The sequence below is a fragment of the Impatiens glandulifera genome, chromosome 2, assembly GCF_907164915.1.
Source record: "Impatiens glandulifera chromosome 2, dImpGla2.1, whole genome shotgun sequence".
Taxonomy (NCBI): domain Eukaryota; kingdom Viridiplantae; phylum Streptophyta; class Magnoliopsida; order Ericales; family Balsaminaceae; genus Impatiens; species Impatiens glandulifera.
Genome location: NC_061863.1, coordinates 9174977 through 9194410, shown reverse-complemented (window position 1 = coordinate 9194410; position 19434 = coordinate 9174977). Strand labels below are relative to the sequence as shown.

General features: G+C 32.5%; 1 protein-coding gene across 2 annotated transcripts; it reads right to left on the bottom strand.

Moving 5' to 3' along the window:
- Nucleotides 1-81: 81 nt before the first annotated feature.
- LOC124926029 (helicase and polymerase-containing protein TEBICHI) lies at nucleotides 82-17445 on the bottom strand. Of its 2 annotated transcripts, XR_007098328.1 has the most exons (27): nucleotides 17273-17445; nucleotides 16738-17081; nucleotides 16255-16477; nucleotides 15438-16172; nucleotides 14573-14637; nucleotides 13803-13908; nucleotides 13518-13718; nucleotides 13128-13331; nucleotides 12090-12251; nucleotides 11764-12003; nucleotides 10397-10609; nucleotides 9983-10333; nucleotides 9644-9796; nucleotides 8575-8793; nucleotides 7814-8032; nucleotides 7565-7682; nucleotides 5881-6920; nucleotides 5158-5355; nucleotides 4106-4365; nucleotides 3638-3827; nucleotides 3433-3543; nucleotides 2310-2662; nucleotides 1633-1741; nucleotides 1404-1544; nucleotides 696-792; nucleotides 437-606; nucleotides 82-400 (listed from the first exon to the last, which is right to left on the bottom strand). XR_007098328.1 is itself a non-coding variant. In XM_047466187.1 (26 exons), exons 1-26 carry the CDS (start codon nucleotides 17306-17308, stop codon nucleotides 533-535), a joined length of 6162 nt encoding a protein of 2053 aa, XP_047322143.1. In that variant the 5' UTR covers nucleotides 17309-17445; the 3' UTR covers nucleotides 82-532. The 2 variants fall into 2 exon arrangements, 1 of the variants encoding a protein (XP_047322143.1); XM_047466187.1 differs by having other exon boundaries at nucleotides 82-606.
- Between the last annotated feature and the right edge of the window lie 1989 nt (nucleotides 17446-19434).

The following is a 19434-nucleotide window of genomic DNA, read 5'->3' as shown; positions in this document are numbered from 1 at the left end:
TCTCTCCCGACACAGGGGCACAAAGATATCCCGTAACAAAAAGAATTTCAACTGATAAATTATACACATATGCTTATTGCATGTATAGAAAGAACACAAACTTGTATTATGATCAAGGTTTGTTTTACATACATAAACTAGATACAATTTAGAACCTTCCATAAACTGAATATCCTCAAATAATTTTTTTGAAAATAGTCACCTTATGGACAAAATTTTGCGACGAACCACCAAGCTAGACTATTCTTCTAATATCCTCAAATAATTCAATCAGACCTTATATCCAAAACTTTCTAAACACCAAAAGAATTTAAAGTTAAAAAAAAATCTTTATTTTTCTTGTTCATTCATTCTTCCACTTCCCTTGTTGGTTTCCCATCGTAAAGGAAACAGTCCCCCACCAAAAACCTTCTCGAAAATCTTTTGTTCTTTCCCATCCATACAAAGCAAACGTAAAAAGAACTTGAAATTGTTCTTGGATTTGGTTACTCAACACTTCCTTTTGTCATGCGCCCAACACTTATTATGCGTCTTAGGAGTTTTCAGATTCGAAAGGCTCCAATGATCCCCATGTCCGTCCAACCATCAATTTGACACGCAGAGGAACTGGTAAGAACACACAATAATATTTAACATGAAATTCATCTAAATGAAACGAGGTCAAAGCACAAATTTATCTAATTTTACTAACATACCTATAAGTGAGGCAGCTGATTCCATGCTCATTCGAAGAAACATGGCAGCTTCTTCTTTTACAGATGGATCAGCTTCTATGACCAGCTCATCATGAACCTAAAAACGTAAACTTCAAACATGTACATCAGAATTTGAACAAGATAAACTAGAATTTATTCACTAATCTTATTATTACATCTTCCAAGGGACTTGTTTAATGCCTGGTGATTTGAGATTAATTTCAAATAATTCACTATCCAATCAACTATTTACTTAGTAATCACGTCATTCAATTATCAACCAATGTTCTTTACCTTCAATAACCTACATCAGACAACGATATTTGGAAATAAACACTTGGTTATTCAAATAACCCTAAGTATGAATGTACAAAGATATGAAGTAGTTGCTTCCATTCGTTTATATATTTAGTTCTATTCGGGACTTTTTTTTCTCTATCGGATTTAAGAATCCCAACAGGCCACCGTTTATCCTATAATCATTACGCATAATATATTTTTCTATACTAAACTTATCTAACATTTAGCTGATTATGCATGATTTGTTTATATTTTTTGCCTTTGAAAATGAGAAATGAGCTTGTTCATCTCATTAAAATTCTATAAATGGTTTTATTATTAATACAAGGATTTTTCTTTTCCCAAATAAAAGAAAATAAAACCTCTCTTTTTATAATGAAAATGGGTGATGATTTGTAAGCATATGACCTGTAATAGTATTCGGCAATGGCCCCGAAGCATGTGAAACTTCGATGCTAACTCCTTGCAAACATGAATGTTCTCATTGTCTTCAGCAATTAGGGAGTGTAAGTTTATCATTGCAATCTTGATTATGTCTGCAGCAGATCCCTACAAAAATAAATTAGAAATAAAAAAATGGGTAAGATTTCATAAAGGAGAAGAAAAAGCATGACAATTGAATTAAGCATATAACCACCTGACAAATAGAGTTGACAGCTTGTCTCTGAGCCTTCGACTTCTCCTTACTGTTTCCATATTTAATCTTTGCTAAAAAACGCTTCCTTCCAATTAGGGTTTCTATGAATCTGTCCAAGTAGCATAATTAGTGCAGCATATAAAACAATAAGTATCAAGTTCTTGTTTATGTGGGTTATTTGAAATTAATCTCAAAATAACCTATCCCATCATTAAAATCAACTCAAATACCAAAATACACTCTATACCCTTATATTAGTTGTATTTAATTGGAAAATTTGATAATAGAACCCTAAATAACCCGGATATTTGAATGTTATAACCAAACAAGGTTATTTCAAATAACCCGCTAGTTATTTTAATAACAAGATCAAACAAGACTTTGATTTAATCCAAATAACCTATTATCCCATCAGCAATCCCTTCATTAATCAAATCATCAACTAAAATACAAAACAATCTCACTTTATATTTTTATAATATTTTAGTCATATAGCCCAAATAACCTCAAATTCACTTTTTTTCATCAAACAAGGGTTTTTCCAAATAGTCAAATTATTTTTTAGAAAAAGAAAACCTACATCAAACAAGCTCCAAATGTTGGGTGATCACCAAAATTAATTGTGCCTATATTGAAGAAAAAACAAGATAGATTATTCCTAAACATTATTAACTCACCCTTTGTGATGACAGGATGCAACAGATTCTTGAAGCCAGGAAGAAACGCCGGGAAAAGAACTCCGAAAGCTATGGATTTTATCCGCAGCATCATCCAAACTGCAGTTTAGCTGCTTTGAAAGGGAATTAGGACCCATACCATACAGAATACCATAAACAAGCTTTTTGGTTTGGTCTCGTTCTTCTGTACTAATACAGGATTCTTCTTTTCCTGTCCATCTTGCAGCTATCATTGTGAAGACGTCTCCATGTGGTTTATTTAGGATTTCAACCAACAAAGCATCTTTAGAGAAATGAGCCATTAGCCTCAATTCAATCTGAGAATAATCTGCTGTCAGTAACACCCAATTATCCTGCAAAAAAAAATTGAAATATCAGAATAATGGAGCTCACCATATATATATAATAGGAAAGAAGCTTTTTTTTTCTGAACTTGCGTCGGGCTTATTTTGCTTCTCGAATTTTTTAAAAATGACTCAAATTACATATTATCGTCAATTATTAGTTAATTCCGTTAATTGTTTCTATACACTTTAGAAAGGGAATAAAATCCTAAGGATCCCCTTCTAGCCTAGCGATAAAAAGAGATAGATATCCTTAGCCTCCTATAGGTCGTGGGTTTGAGCCTGTCAGGCGATTCGTCTTGGTTAAATTGGTTGAGTGTATTTGCAAACTATGTGCTTAACCCGCGGGGATTAGTCGTACTCCGAAGAAAAAGAACCCAACGTTCTCAAAAAAAAAATTCCAAAGATAGGGATTAAGGAGCAGCAACAATTGTGTGCATATGATTTAAGAAGTTCACGGAGTTAACCAAGAAATGAAGATAGAAAGTAATTTCAGACAATTATTTTAAAGTTCACAAAAAAAAAAAGCATATGAGCTTCTTTCTTATGTATACAATATGTGAGCCTTTGATACAATATGTTTTTTTGGGGGCTCTTAATAATTCTCTTTTTTTTGCTTTCAAGTTTTCCCATTGATGCTCATGTTTTTAGGAGTGAGAGTAGCCTCGTTGTACTATCAAGTTCAAATTCTTTTTACTTAGTAAATAAAATTATTACCTTTTCAAAAATATATATGTGATACAGCAATTTTTTCCAAAAATAAAAAAAGCAGCAGTTACCTCAGTGGGTACAAGAAAATCACGAGCATTAATTTTGTATTCATCTGTTTGAGAGTCATCTCCATCACTGTGAATGCTTTTCATTGAGATATCCATGGCATGCTCAACACACTGCGTAATTAAAACAAATATTTAAATTAAATGGTATATTAAATAAAAAAGGAAAGAAAATGTTACCCAAATAAAACATAAAAGAGGACCAAACCTGAAGATTAGGTTCCTCTATTGAAAGTCTTCCAGTTGCTGTTGATGTTTGGAGCCAATGACCATGAAGTTTGTACCTTTGGGTCCTAATGGAAAGCTTTGAAAGACTACAAATTGAACCTAATGTAGAGTTTAATAGCTTTGACAATGTCCTATGCTCCTTAATGACAGGAATAATGGGGTGCTCAAGCCTGAAACATAAAAAATATAAATAAAAAACTTTTCTAGTATGATAACTTCTGGAGTTTACTTGTTTGATCTTGGGTTTTTTTCAGAAAAAAACTATTATCACATCACCTATCATTTCAACCATCAAATAACGACAGTATAGTAATTCAACCCAAATAATCCCAAAAATCCACTTTTTCATCAAAACAAAATTTGAATTTCATAACCTTCAAATAACTCATATCAAGCGAGCTCCAATGAGAAAAACAGAGATATGATTTAAAAGCAAATCTCGCACTACCTGAGCAAATCAAGACAATGCTTGTCAGTGCTAGGGTGTCGTTTTCCTTTGGAGGACCCCTCTGGAATAGGTAGCTTCAAGTGTGTATACAAGACATCAGCAATCTCCGATGATGTATACAATGAGAAAGTCATACCAGCCAATTCATAAGCTTCTTTCTCCAGAATCTTTAGTTTTCTTCCCAACAATTGTCGGGCTCGGAGGCATCCTTCAAGGTCAACTCCAATTCCACACATTTCCATGTCTGCCAAAACATTGACCTGAAAGAAAATTTAGGGTGTAAAACGTGAAAACATGAAAAGTAAAAAAGAACATCTTGCATACTGAACTACATAATCTTCATGGTAGAGCTTTCATTCTACGCTTGGGAGGCTAATCCATGGAGAAGTTTTCTCACTCTCAACAAACTAAAAAGGAAGGATTTTGCTTTGGCGAACAAATGTAATTGACCTCATTTGGAAACACTTTTTTTCTATATGTATCTGGATCCATCCATATACATAAATTGCAAACTAAACTTAGTATGAGTGTGGAATTATCCTCAAATATGGAAAGTCGGTAGCAAATCAATTAAACTATTGATTTGCTAACTGACCGAGAATGGAAAGTCATTAGTAAATCAATCAATTAGACTAATTGATTGAAGATTTGCTATCAAATCAATTATATGATTTTATCGTTTAAATAAATCATTTCCTTTTCTGCAAATGTATTTTTCACTATTTAAGCACTGAACTTTTTATGTAAGAAACACAAGCAATAGACTAGCAATAAAATTTCTCTTTTCTTTATTTTTTCTACAATGAGAAATTAAATAAAAAAATGTATCTGAACAGATTCAAAAAGTGTTTCCATAGCACCCAAAGATATAAACTAATTCCAAAAGTATTTGCTAAATATTATTACTAACATGAAAGGTGATGGAAAATAGAAAAGAATATATATACCATGCTGTTGAGAATGCTAAAATATAGCTTGTTGACCACTATTACTCATGATCTAGAATTTGGATTGAGAAAATGGAAGCTCAAGCAGATGTTACAAGAACTAACCAGTGGGATTTCAGTCTTAACAAGGGATTCAAGAAGATCTTCAGAAATGAGCAATTTCCATAGAGAAGAATGCAAGGCCCTTGTTTGTGCAACTCGACGACAACAACCATTATGAGCAACTCTTCTCATGTGGTTTTTCCACCTCCCACTTCTATTTGCCGCAGAGACAGCTTCACTAGTTAATCTTTTCTTGAATTCCTAGTCATGTGAACATATTTAAAACATTATAAATAATGAAGTTAAATTAATAACATAAAACCAGAAACATCTCTAATGATGACAAGCTTCAATAATAATGGTTTTGTTTGATGAAAGGTTAACTCAAATAACTCTTCATCACATCATCAATCATTTCATCCACCAAAGTACTAAAGAACCCCTAATTTATTTTTTCTTATAAAAATACTGGAATAACATAAAACCAGAAAAATATCTGATGATGACAAGCTTCAAGAATAATAAGGTCTTGTTTGATGAAAGCTTAATTCAAATAACATTTTATCCCATCATCAACCACTTCATCATTCCAATCATCAACCAAAGAACAAATTACCCCTACTTTATTTTTTTATAACATTTTAAATACTAAATTCAAAGGATAATTTAGTTATTTAACCCAAATAACCCCAAATTCACTTTTCATCAAAGATTTATTTTTTCCAAAACTCAGATTATTTCAAAAAAAAAATCATCGCATTCTGAGCAACATGATAAAAGAATTACCTTTTCTAAATTGGGATTTGAACTTCTCTCATCATCAGGCCAAAGGATCCATGACACAATACACATATCAACGCCATCTCTCAAATGAACAGGTGGCAACATGTAGTACAAATTGTCCACAAGTTCCACGCCCCCAGCTTTCACAGCACTGGACAAGCTACCAAATCTGTTCATTGAAATGGCAGGACTCTTTAAAGCCTGAATCTGAACTTTTAAATTCCAAGTGAACTTTCGAACTCCATTTTTCCCCATGATGAAGGAAATCCTGGACCATCTCTGTTTTGCTCTGTCTAACTGATGACTTTCTGGTAAGCTATACCCGCTACCAATAGACCAGAAAAGATCCTTGGGAAGATTGACATAGTATACAGGAGAATTCTCCCAGCAAATAGCAATGCCATGTACTTCGAAAGGAGCCAAGGAGCTTAATTCAGCTCTTTTGTTAAAATAAATATCGAAAAAGAACTCTTGCATGGATTCCCAATGATTCAAGAAAGCATCAAATCCATCTGGATGATTAACTGCATTTATGGGGCCCTTATCAGTCATGTTAGTGCATAAACTCATTTCGACATTTTGCATCTGATTGCCAACTGCCTTAGTCTCCGTGGCATCAACCATAACTGTGGAACAGTTTTCACTGTGAGTTTGGAGCTCTTTGATAGGTTGATTAACTCCTGCAACTCGAAAAACACTAGGTATTTTACTGATTGCATTTGTTTTTACTGAAGTCTCTGTGTCAACATTGGAAGCTTTCACTTTCTCTACAACTTCAGAAGTAAACTTTTCAATATTTTGATGACTTTGAGCGTTCTCTGAATCATCCCTCATGTATTCTTCCTCAGCATCATTTTGATTGGCCTGGTGAACAGCTTCCAACACTAAAGGCCGAGAAAACTGTGGAATATCAAGTCCAAGAGACTTAAAAGCTGAAAAAGCAACAAGCCTGGCCTCTTCAGCTTTCTCTAGAACTATTTTTCGAGCTCCATTCTTTATCTTCTTAACGACGCCAAGCTGTACACGCCGTTGTCCTGAATTTTCTATTGCCAAGGAAAAATATGCCAATCAGCATAGTCAGTTCTAGCAGAAAAATACAAATTTCATTGAAATATTACTTTTTATATCACAATTATGAAAGAATTAGAGCTGGGGCAAATTAGAAATTTTAGAAGAATATAAAATGACAAATTGGAGACAAAAAAAAGTACATCATAAAGCTATAACTTTAACATAAATATGATTGTAGACCGTAGGGCCTCCAAAAATATTAAAATGCTATATCAGATGGTTAATTAACATAGGAATGAAACCCTTTTTTTTAAAAGGTCAACTTTTCATTAAAAGGAAAACGCAAGATGCATTTAATGAATTACAGATGAAAGGGAAGAGAAACAAAAACAAAAGAACAGAAGGAATGAAACCCTTATTCAAATATTATTATTTCAATTTATGTCATCTTCTCTTCTACCCAATTAAGTTTGGTCTCTCTTCACATACAAATGTCATCAAACAACTTAAGGAAAAAAAAATTAGCAAAAAATAATACAAGTGACATAAGGAGAAGAGCATGAAATGGGCAATGACAAAAATCACCACATATTCAAATACTAATATAAAAAAAAGTAGATACCTGCGCTAGATAAGAAATGTCAAAAATAGCATAAACCAACCAACAAGAATTCACCTTCACTAGCCCAGGACGAAGATTCAAAAAGAGCCTTGAATACTTCAGCAATCGATGCTTCAGCAATTGCCTGAGGAGTGCGCAACCCAGATTTATAAAGAGCTCTAGCTCGTGAACCCTGTGGAAAGACCATAACAGTAAGAACCATCCAAGTCAAGACTACTAAATACCTCAAATAATTTAAAGTTCATTTCCCATACAAAATCACCAAGATACAATTAGTCATAAACAACATAAAAGATTCAATACCTTTACATAGGGAATGGTAGTCAGCTCAACAATCTCTGCTCGGACTCCAAAAGAAACACGATTTTGAAATTTTGAGATCAGTCCCTCTAGATCATGCCAACCAAGCCTCTCACAAAAAACAGAAACCATTGATGCAAATCTCCCAGCATTTTCTTGTAAGGATTGAACCGTGCCTCGAGCCACTTTAAAGGCTTCACAAACTTCAGTAACAGGAACTTCCTGATACACCAAATGACAATCACACATATCAGAGAAAAAAAAATCAACCTTGGACTCAAATCCCGGTTAAGAGCACGGATCAGGCTCTCGCGAAAATAGGCTAATGCTATGCCTAGATGTAAGTAAACTTAAAAAGGGATGATAACAATACTTATAGGCTATGGATTTCCTTTTTTTAGATGTTTTTTTTAATTTACTTGAAATTCAGAAATTCTTCTATAATCTTCCCCAATTAAAAATTTTGATTAGAAAACAGTTTTTTCTAATGATTGATCCTAAAATTGCAGACTAGACAATCATAAATACACTTATGTACTATGCCTTAAGTTGAAGTGAGAATCACTGGTGTCATGCTGCTTCCTAAATTCCAAAAAATAAAAAATAAAAAATAAAAAATAAACAAAAAACAAAATAATAAGTACTCCTATCTACTCAACAATTTAGACAACTTTATACATCATAAAAAATTTCAAGCAGCATACTTTTAGTGTGTCTATCTATATTTGTGTGCATGAACATATTAATGAAGTGTGTTAACTAACCTGAACAAGTCTTGACAAGATGAGACCAATGTAGAATCGTCTGCACACTCGATTTGTCTGTTCATTTGAAAGCAAGCTCGGGTTAGTGGACCGAGTTTGACAATTTGAGCCAATAGATCCATCTTTATTTTCTTTTGATCGCTTTGATGTTTGCATCGGTGCACCATGGGCCCTATGCATCAGAAAGGGTTCCATTACTCCAACTCGATTTCCAACAGACTGCATCTCGAGAAGTAAAAGGTGTCACAGATCAAGATGTGTACCAATACCAAAATTAAATTTATACAGGTATGAAATGATCTCTAGATTTTAACATATGTCTAACAAAAAGAGGTAACAGTACAAGCAAATAGTTTAATGCATGAAATTTCAGGTTACAAAAGCATTGAATGGCCAAATTATAATAACATAAACCGGACATTAAGAATTATCCTTCTCCAGTGATTCATCTTAGAAGTACATTTGAATTTTGAAAAGTAGATGATAATAGTTTTTATTGTATCATGCTGCGGATAAAAGGCAGTAAGAAAGCCATGGTAAAGTCGTATCTTCATTGGGTCCATATGTAAACACTTTTTCAGTTAGATATCTCATCAGGAAACAGGACTTAGTCAAAAATAGATTTGAAAGTTTATTGCATCCGGGTTGAGATACATAAACAAAAAAGTGTTGAGTCAATTGTGTACCAAATGAAATTTACAATAAATGAATAGTGCAGAGGGTATCCTTAGTTCTTAACATACCATGTCAATTGTTTATCATGAGTGAATGCAAGAAACTCCACGGGAGTACTGGTACCAAAACTTTTGGAACATCCCGAGAGAAACAAAGTGAAATGTTAGGCCCATCTAGAAAAGATTGTCAATAAGGTGTATTTGAACCGGGTAATCTTATATGTGAATACATTAATTGGAATTTGAGGAATGACACTATTGGAGATGAGGATAACATAGTAAGAGTTTCAATTCAAATTTTGAGAAATGGAAACTCTAATGGGTGTTTCCAATTAGCATTATAAGACAAATCACTTCTGCAGAAAACTAATATTGATGGATGATAAAAGTGTTACCTGGTCAAGAGCAGATAGTTGCATGAACCTCTCATAGTACAGTTCCCAATTGGGTTCCATATCAACATTGATAGGTGTGACCAAGTATACCAAATGCAAATCTGAAGCAAGCACAAATCCTTCCCTAGCTCTTGAAAGGTCGTCCAAAACAATCTGAAAAAATGTTAGACAGTCACCAAATATTTATGCACCAAGAAAAAGTTGCATAAATCTGTTTAATTAATGAACTGCCTAAATAGATAACACAATAAGACTAGTGAGCAAGGATACTAGATTTTTATACTTTTAAAAAGTAAGCAAAACAATAACAGAAATTAAATTGGAAGTGTGAATGCATACAAGTGACTCTTCTGGGCACAAAGAACTGCCAAATGAGGCACGTCCAAGAGATGTTGTACTGTATAGTTTAGTATCTTCATTCCACTCAAGAAATCTTCTTTTGCACAGCCACCGAAGAGAGTCTTGAGCTGATTTTACTACATCTTCAAATGGCTTGGTAGAATTGAGAAGGGTACACCTAACATATCGATTAATATCCTTTGCCGTTTGAACAATCCCCCCTGCTACAACTTCTAAAATAGCATGAGTCATTCCATTCTTGTCTTCAGAGAGACAGGAATTAAGTGGTGGACAGCTGTCATTTATAATTCCAGTAACTCTCTTGACCTCTTCAGGTTTACAAATCAGAATCTGTAAAAAATGAAGTCATTAGAACATGCTGTGTTGTAAACAGAAATAAATTTGAATACATACACTCTCTCCTTTTGTATCTATTCCAGTACGGCCAGCCCGACCAGACATCTGCCTATACCTCGTACCATCAACAAAGTCACGCCCAATACGAGGTTGTCTAAATATAACCCTTCTTGCAGGTAGGTTAACACCAGCAGCTAAAGTAGATGTAGCTGTCAAGACACGTACAATTCCTTTTCGATAGCAGGTTTCAACAATTTCTCTTTCTTCAACCTGCAATCAAGAAGGAACTAAGGTTACAGAAAGAATGTAGAAGAATAAGTTGTATTCAGATGAGAGAAGAATTCACTACAATATTTTTTCCTAACTGATTTCTACAGTAACTATCATATTATAAATTTCTTTGGCTGGAAAGCAATTCACGGGGGCGTTCTGACAATTGTGAAGCTTAAAAGGAAGGATTTTCATTTGGCTAGTATGTGCTGCCTCTGCACGAGGAGACTATCGATCACCTTTTCCTTCTCAAAGTCTCTGATTTTTGGGATCAATGGATTGATTGGGGATCCGGTAAGACCATCACTGAGGATTGGAAGTTGAATAGAAAGAACATTCCAAGGGAAAATCTACAGCCACTGAAAGAATCAAAGGTTTTCTGCTCCATGTGTTTGCATCAATCCGGAAAATAGGGGCTTGCACGGGATGATAATTTTTTATTTTATTGGCATCTAACCTTATTTTTCATTTGTTTTCGGTTTTGCTTTTCCCCCTTCCCCAGTTTGTAATATTGAACGCCCCTCGCATTCGTTGTTTTTAATGAAAAGTTGACCTTCAAAATAAAAAATTTAAAAAAATACTTCTCCCACCCATGTGTATTTCTTGCTTAATACCCCTACAACTCTCGGCCACACTTCCTGGGTACTCTTGAGTTAGACATGTGTCCCTGTCTCATACACTCTGGCTTCAAACCCCAGAAAAATCACTACCTCTTTCAACCAGCGCCAGTTGGATGGTTTCTAATCCCATCCGTCCTTTCCAGGGTATTTAACCCTAAAACACAGTGAAATGATCTAATTTAATGCAACAATATTTCATGTTCAATAAGAAGCAAACTAATATTCTACCAACAGAATGGCATATGGTCCATTTGGAAACCCAAAGGGTGTTGCTGGTCTCTATTTTGAATCAGAACTTTCAAAACATATCAACATATTTATTGTACTATTTCTCAAATTCAAGTACTTACACTAACACCCAGATTCAGTTTCAAATTTGAAGATCACCCGTTTCAAGTAGCCTCTTATAAAAATTTGTTTAGACATAGCATATAGATATTTAATTCAAATATAAGAGGATGAGGAAAATGCTTAGCAATACGTACAAACATTCAAAATTGCAATTTTACTAGAAAGGGAGAATGTTCAGCTAACCGTAAGACCAGCGTGGTGATAAGCAACACCACAAGGAATAGTTTCTTCAAGTACAGGATCTAGGCCACCCGGAGATTTTCGAAGAGCATCAATAATATGATCAATGCTGTCAAACTCAGACTGGCCATTATGGTAAGTAACAGGAAACTTTTTGATGAATTTGGCGACATGTTTAGCAGTTGATTCACATCCTTTTCGGCTTGAACAAAATATAAGCACTGAGTTGCCTTCTTGAACTACCTGAGATTAGTAGAACGCTAAGAATTCTTCATCTCTCAATGATAAAGTCTCGGTCAGTAAAAGTAAGTTACAATTACAACTCAGACCTCATTGCATAACTCTACAACATGATCTGGATCTCTACCACCTAGATCAGCTGCTTTTGAGATTGTCCTGACAATTTTCATTTCCCTGTCATATATTGAATTCCCAACTTTGATATATTCCTCTAATGGAACTGGTCGAAATTCAGTCTGATACAGCGCAGCCTGAGAAAATTAATAGAGAAAAACAATTTTCCTAAATAAGAACATCCCTGTAGTAAGCACTTCCACAATCATGTTTATCTGTATATTGTTCATGCAATTCAAACAAGAATTATCATAAGCACCCTATCAATATTTGGAGTAATATTCTAATGAACAATATTCTCTTGTTATTCTTTATGAGCCTGTTAGGAGAGAAGCTGAGAAGCCATTTCTCAAATTCAATTTGTGTGTGCTTTAATTTGACTTTGAGGAACGGTTACGAAAGCTAATTTTGACAAATATGAAATTTTAATTTTTGAGTAATGACTACTCAAACTCTAGAAGTGCCTTCTTGCAAATAGGCTCAATATAGTTGTTATAGGACAATAACATAAAACAGCCGAATAAAATACAGTTGTAAATCCTACAAAGTATACAGAATCCTTTTCACTAAGGATAGTGTGAAAGTAGTACAATAGAAAATTTCTCTGGAGCACAGTAAGCTCCATCCAAAATTGATCCCACAAGAGTAACAATGATTATTATTCATACCACAATAAACGACTGCAGAAAGACCTTATCAGTTGCTGACAATTATGTGACCCATAAGTCCTTTTGACCTCCAAGTAAAATACTGACACAAGATTTTTCATCTAATCCATAGTAGACATTCAAAAGTAATCTTGTGACTCAGACTAATGCAGCAGTAGCATTACTTGGGTGTTAAAAAAAATAGTTCCCACAAATAACTCCAAAGTTGCCTGTTGTTATCATATTTAAGCAAATCTATGTAGCACATTATCAGAATGTAGACTCAAAGCCCTTCTTAATTTGAGCAATAATCAAAGCTCTTCTTAATTTGAAGTAACAATTAGGGAAATGGTATTAAGTTCTTACTTGAAGCCATTCAGCGACAGCTGCCACATTAGGCAAAGTAGCACTCATGCCAACAATTTGCAAACCATGTGCAGAGTCTGCCTTACCGCTGCTGCTACCAGAACTTCCTCCACTAGATGGTGATTCTACAACACCTTCGCCAGCTGCATATAGGAGCTTTGTCAACAGGAGTTCCAACAGATAACCCCTATTCTGATCACCAACCTATCAATTGAAACAAACACAACACTAATTCATAGACTGCCTTAGCATCAACTCAGGCCAGAAACTGGCAGAAAGGATATCAAGAAGAAGAACCAAGTTGTGGCAATTGGGAAGGGGGATAAGCGAGATTGCAAAACCAAATTGAAGTGGAATATCAGTGAAGAAGGTAAAGCAAAAGACAATTACCATGTGAAGTTCATCTACAACAATGATCCCAACTTCTGAAAGACGTCCCTCTTCTAGCAACCTGTTGATTAAAGAGTTGGCTTTTTCAATTGTGCATACAGCAACAGCAGTATCTTTTGGAAGTGTTCCACCACCTTGGCTCCCAAAATAACTACGCACATGTTTACCAAGTGGTTCTAAAAGGACCTCCAGATGTGTTGCCTGCCATAGATTGTAATATTTCATTATTAACTGCAAGATGTGAGACATTTTTTAAAAAGAAAAAAGTTCAAAATCAACACTGACCTTTTCAGCACAGATGGATACATAAGGAAGCACAAGAAAAGCAATTTTACCAGTGTTTAACACTCTCCGCAACATTAGAATTTCAGCAACAAAACTTTTACCGGCACTGGAAATAACAATAAGTAAGAAATCCATTTAACACAATAGGAACAGACTAATGTGGCTACAATTTGCTCAAACCACAAAACTGAAGAAATCGTCTCATTACTTCTGTATCTCTTGGGCAACCAAATAAACAATGCAAAAGAATTAAGATGTAGGACACCTTTTACAAATCATGTATCGATAATGAGATAGTCATACATTAATTTTAACCATGATAGTTTAAGCTGATATGAACCTATATAGGTTTTAATTTAGCATGCAGCGAACTGCTCAACGATACATTAACAGGTTAATCTTTGAGAAATAATATGCCAATAGCAATTAAAAGCAAATACAGATAAGATTTTCAGTTTTGCACTGCTTATTTTTCCATCTAAATGCCTAATATTCTGCTGAGAAACATTCAGCAGGTTTCCAAGCTTCAGAGCTAAATGACACTTGTTTCTTTTGTATGGTGTAATCATGAAAATCTCCTAGTTTCTCAACAGTAACAGTCCTCATGGTATTAGATCAATATGCTCCACGCTATTCTTATCTTCAATATTTTTCAGCAACATATGAACAAAGTAAATAGGGAATTATAACCTTGACAATTTAAATTTTAATGAAGAATCATACTGAACAGAATAATAGGAAGATAACACAAGACCAAGCTGACATAAGACCTTGTTGAAGCGCAGTATACAAGATTTCTTTTCTCTAAGACACCGTCCGTCTGAAGGCACTCAACCTGAAAATGTGGTAAATTGATATGCAAATATTTTGATTTAAAATTAAAGAAGACAATGTCTAATGCTAGTAAATTAAGCAGAAATATATATATATATATAAGTAAAAGGAAAATAATGTATATATATGTTATTTGTATGATAAGAATGTAATACTACAAACATGTTGCCAAAGAGGCCACCAGAGGAAGAAATTATCCTAACACCTACATGGTTCACAACATTCAATAAGCACAAAGTTTATCTTTCCTCCAACTTTTTGTATAACCATGAAGCTAATCAAGAATTTCAGAGAAATGACATCAATCCTATATTCGTTGGAGGATCTAAAGAAGAAGAAAATTGTGAAATCAGTAACTTCCTAAACAATCACCCTCATTGGACCATCAGGATGCAGTAAGTGAGAAGTGTAATGACAACATAGACTACTCAAGTTTATTTCCCCTGTGAGACGACTCGTGATGATCCAAGATCTCAAAACCCCATAATTCAAAATGTTCAGTCTTTTAGATCATTCAAATTTACATCCTTAAATAATAGCCTCTTAAGTATCTTAGGCTGCAATAAATCATTCTAAATTCAACCTCAACTGTGGGTTCTGATACAAATCACCCTCAAATTACAACTAATATCATCATATCAAGTTGTACTTTCACAATCAATTACTAAATCATAATGAAGGTAAATTTTGTATATCAACTTCGAGAAAAAGGCACTAAACTGGGCTAGTAACGGAAAGCATAACACAAAGTACATAAACAAACAAAAATTCAACATGGACAGACAAAACACAAGTATGTACCTGCCACGGGTATAATTTGCTTATTCCTTTCTTCTTGTATGCCATACATAATTCAGAAGGAAGCCAGTGGTTAATTTCCAAATGAACCTTCAGTGGTGCAAGACTTGATGGAGTACCATCTTCAATGTACTCATGAGCAATAACTCTTTTAATTGATATATCTGGTGTACCCAATGTTATATCGATCTTTGATTCCCTCTTTACAGTTGTATTCTTAATTGTCATATCCAGTCTATCATGTAATTCCTTCTTCGTAGTCCTTTCTCTTTGGTCAGCTTCACTAATGGTGAAGCCATTGAGTGTATTCCCAGTTGCACATGTCTGAATCTCACCATCAATGTTTCTATCCTCAAACGAAAAATCAATATGTTTTACAGGTAGCGGGGATGCCTCTTTTCCCAAATTACTACAGCCTTTTATATTGGTGCAACTAGCCATGCTGTTATCATGATAAAATAGTTTTCCAGTTCCAGACATATGTACTCTACTTCCTATGTTATTTGCATTATTTATCTGAGATTGTTCAAAGGAAACAAAGTTGTTGCTTGTAGCAAAACCATCAGCAACTTGTATGGCTTCTTTCCAAAATGAATCTCCTGGTGAAAATAAAGAGCTTCCCCTAGTTGAATTGGGTGTTACTCTAGATTCAATTGCTACGCCCACTGGACTAATGGTGTCACATGCAGACATATCGAAACCTGATACTGTCATTTTCATGCATTTTCTCAAACTTCCCTGAAGTAGATTTATATCATTATTCAGGTAACTAAAAGACCATTTTCAATATACATTATTATTGTGTTAGCCATTTACTTACCTCTTTGGAACAAACAAGTGTATCTCCAGGTTTAGAGATACCATCTAATTGAGGATGCTTCTTGTTGTGATAAGAAGACGCTTGATCAGAAAAATGCTCAGCAGCATCTTGACTGCAATTTCTTTTCTTTGGCGATTTATCCTCAGCTAAAACCGATGGACTTCCCTGTCTTTTCAGAGAATTGACTTTCACATCTAATGGTGTCCTTACACTTGGAAGTTCTCTGCAGATAGAAAGGAAGAATTTCTGTAGCAAGAGCTCTATCCAAAAAGTACAGGCAAAAGAATAAAAAAAAGGTGTTTACATGTAAGTAAAGATTTTAGTGTTACCAAATTCAAAAACATCTTTCACATAAAATTATATCATCTTTAACGTCTATTAGCTGAGTGAATAATCATCCCTCTCCATAACAAATTTCAGCACATGAATAGATGAACAAATACATCTAAAACTATAAAAAGAATATATGAATAGAGACTGTACCTACAATATAGAGACAAAAAGTCAGTTGCAAACTGTTTAAGTTCAGAATTCCCTTTACAATTAGCATTCTCTGTCTGGTTGTCAGGTTGGGTCTTAGTTTGCCTCCACAATGACAAAGTCTCATCAACTTCTCCATCTTTGGAAGAGAGAACACTAGTCAATGGCAATTTTCTCTTGACTGGACCTTGTGTAACTGATGAACCATAATTATCATGAGTAGTGGCTAAAAAGTTATCCAAAGAACCTTTTCCACTAGGAGACCCTCCTTGAATGCCTTTTACATCCTTATCAGTTTTCCCATATGAAGATTGTGTAAGATTTTGCTTCTTCTTTGAAGCAAAGAACTGCACATAATGAGACGTAAAAGAATCAGGTTAAGAGTTCCTTGCATTTCTTAATTCAAAATCGGGAAAACATCGACTTTACTAACATAAGTTCGTTAATCAAATACAAGAATCAACACCCATTACTCCAAAAGTGATTATCGACTGTATTTCATCTAATACGAGAATACTTCGAGAAAAAAGGACGTAACCTGATTAATTCGCGTAGGATTTGAACCAGATGCCATGAATGGAATCGAGTTTTCCAGATTACAAACGCACCCTATTACTATTAGGTTATCTTGCCCTTCATCGATCACTTTCGGTATCCATGACTAAATTTTTTGAATTCCCCGGGAAGAGTCGAAGACCGACTAAGGGTCAAACCTATGAATGAATCTAACGTTTCATTTTTTGGGAAAATAATTTTCAAGATTTTCAGCCTATAAATATTTATCCTTTTTGTTATTTTACTTAGTTTAGAAAAGTTGTAGTTTTAATTTTAAAATGAGATTCAACCAAATTATTTAGAACTTTAAAAATAATAATAATTTGTATTTGATTAATAAAGTTTGATGGAGAGTTTTTATTTAACAAATTAAATTATGAATTGATTTTATGTGAACAATTGTTTAAAAAAAATTAGGGTTTGTTGGGATATAATTGGAATTAGTATTTGAATTTAAATTTAATTTTAATTATATAAAAAATCAATTCTATTATAATTTTTATATTTAAAAAAATATAATAAAAATAATTTAAATATATATTATTAAGATATTAGTTTAACATAACCTATTAAAATACTAATTAAAATGTAAAAAGTTTTATCGTAAAAAAAATGAAATTAGTTAACTTTCTAAACTAAAAAAATTATTTATTGATTTGATACGTTAATTTTTAAATTAAAAAAAAAAATATTAATTTTATAAGAAACTTTTAAAAGAAAATAAAAATAATTTAAAATATTAACTTATTAAATTAAAAAATATATATTTAATTTTTAACTTTTAAAATAAAAAAATGATTAAATACGTTAATAATACTAGAAATAATAAAATAATAAGATACTTTATTTATAAAAATATTTAAAAAATAAATATTAAAATTATTATTCCGAATTAAAAATAGTGTAACTAATAATTATAAAATCAACAAAATCATTATTGAAATTCTAATTCTAAATCTTAATCTTAAATGATGTACTAAACATCGTAATTAAAATTATAATCTCTAATTTCAATTTCAATTTTATTTTTATTTTTATTTTTATTTTACCAAACATACCATTATAATTTTTCATTGATTATAAATTCATACATGTATTTTGATACTTACACTATATTAATACTTAGAATTAGATTTAAACCTAAAATCTTAAATATAATTAATTAGGTATGATTAAATAAAAATAATTATTAAATTAATTTAAAAAATTGTAATTATTTGAATATTAATTTAGATAAGATAATATTCAATATATATTAACAAGTTTATTAATGTTTTTTAGTTTCAATTTGAATTTCAAAAGTTTAAAAAAAATAATATATAGAGAGAAAAAGTTATCATCTCGGATACTTTTTTAATTGTATTATTTACCATTTTATTTCAAAATTTAATTTTTGGATTACATATTATATCATTTTTTTATGGACTTTGGAATGAAAAGAGACAATTCTAACCAAAATTTTATCTCTTTAAATCATTTTTATTATTACTATTATTTAAAAAATTATTATGATGTTACTGCACGTCCCGCTTTAAGTTAATGCATTTTTTTGGATAAGAATTAAATTTGTTACTTTTATCTTTTGGACATTATTCTTATATTTTAAATTGTGTTTCATTGTTTATTAATGATATTTCTAAGAGCTTAATTGATCTTTGTTTTTTTTTATGAATTTACTGAAATTTTGTTAAAAAAATATTGTTTAATAAAAGGAGGTTATTTAGATTTTTAATTAATTTAATTACTAACATATTTTTTGGGGGATAAAAATTGGTTAGAAAAAAAGAAATAGATATGATTTGGAAAAAAATTTAGTTTTTAGGTATATATTATATAAATACTGGTAAATAATAAAAATATAAAATATTTAAATAAGGGGTAATTTGGTGGTTTGTGTTATTCTCATGGATGCATTTTGAATGACAACATATGGTTGAGTTTTTTCTTAATTAAAAAAAATGATAGTTTGTTAAGATTTTGAGTAAAAACTCCAAATAACCCAATATATTGAATAAGTTCTTAGGTTTTTAAAATTTAAATTTAATAAAAATAAAATAAATTTAGTTGATAAAAAAATGAATAATTTAATTATTAGAATGATAGTAATGTGATTGTGATATTTAAACAATGATATAATTTTAAAAA

What these genes read in the sequence shown, in the direction of transcription:
- LOC124926029 (XM_047466187.1), bottom strand. Translation starts at nt 17,308, where the DNA reads ATGGCATCTGGTTCAAATCCTACGCGAATTAATCAG. An exon ending in GCAAATTATACCCGTGGCAG is followed by an intron (nt 14,638 to 15,437) that starts GTACATACTTGT and finishes CCACATTTTCAG; the next exon opens with GTTGAGTGCCTTCAGACGGA. An exon ending in TAGAGGAACCTAATCTTCAG is followed by an intron (nt 3,544 to 3,637) that starts GTTTGGTCCTCT and finishes TTAATTACGCAG; the next exon opens with TGTGTTGAGCATGCCATGGA.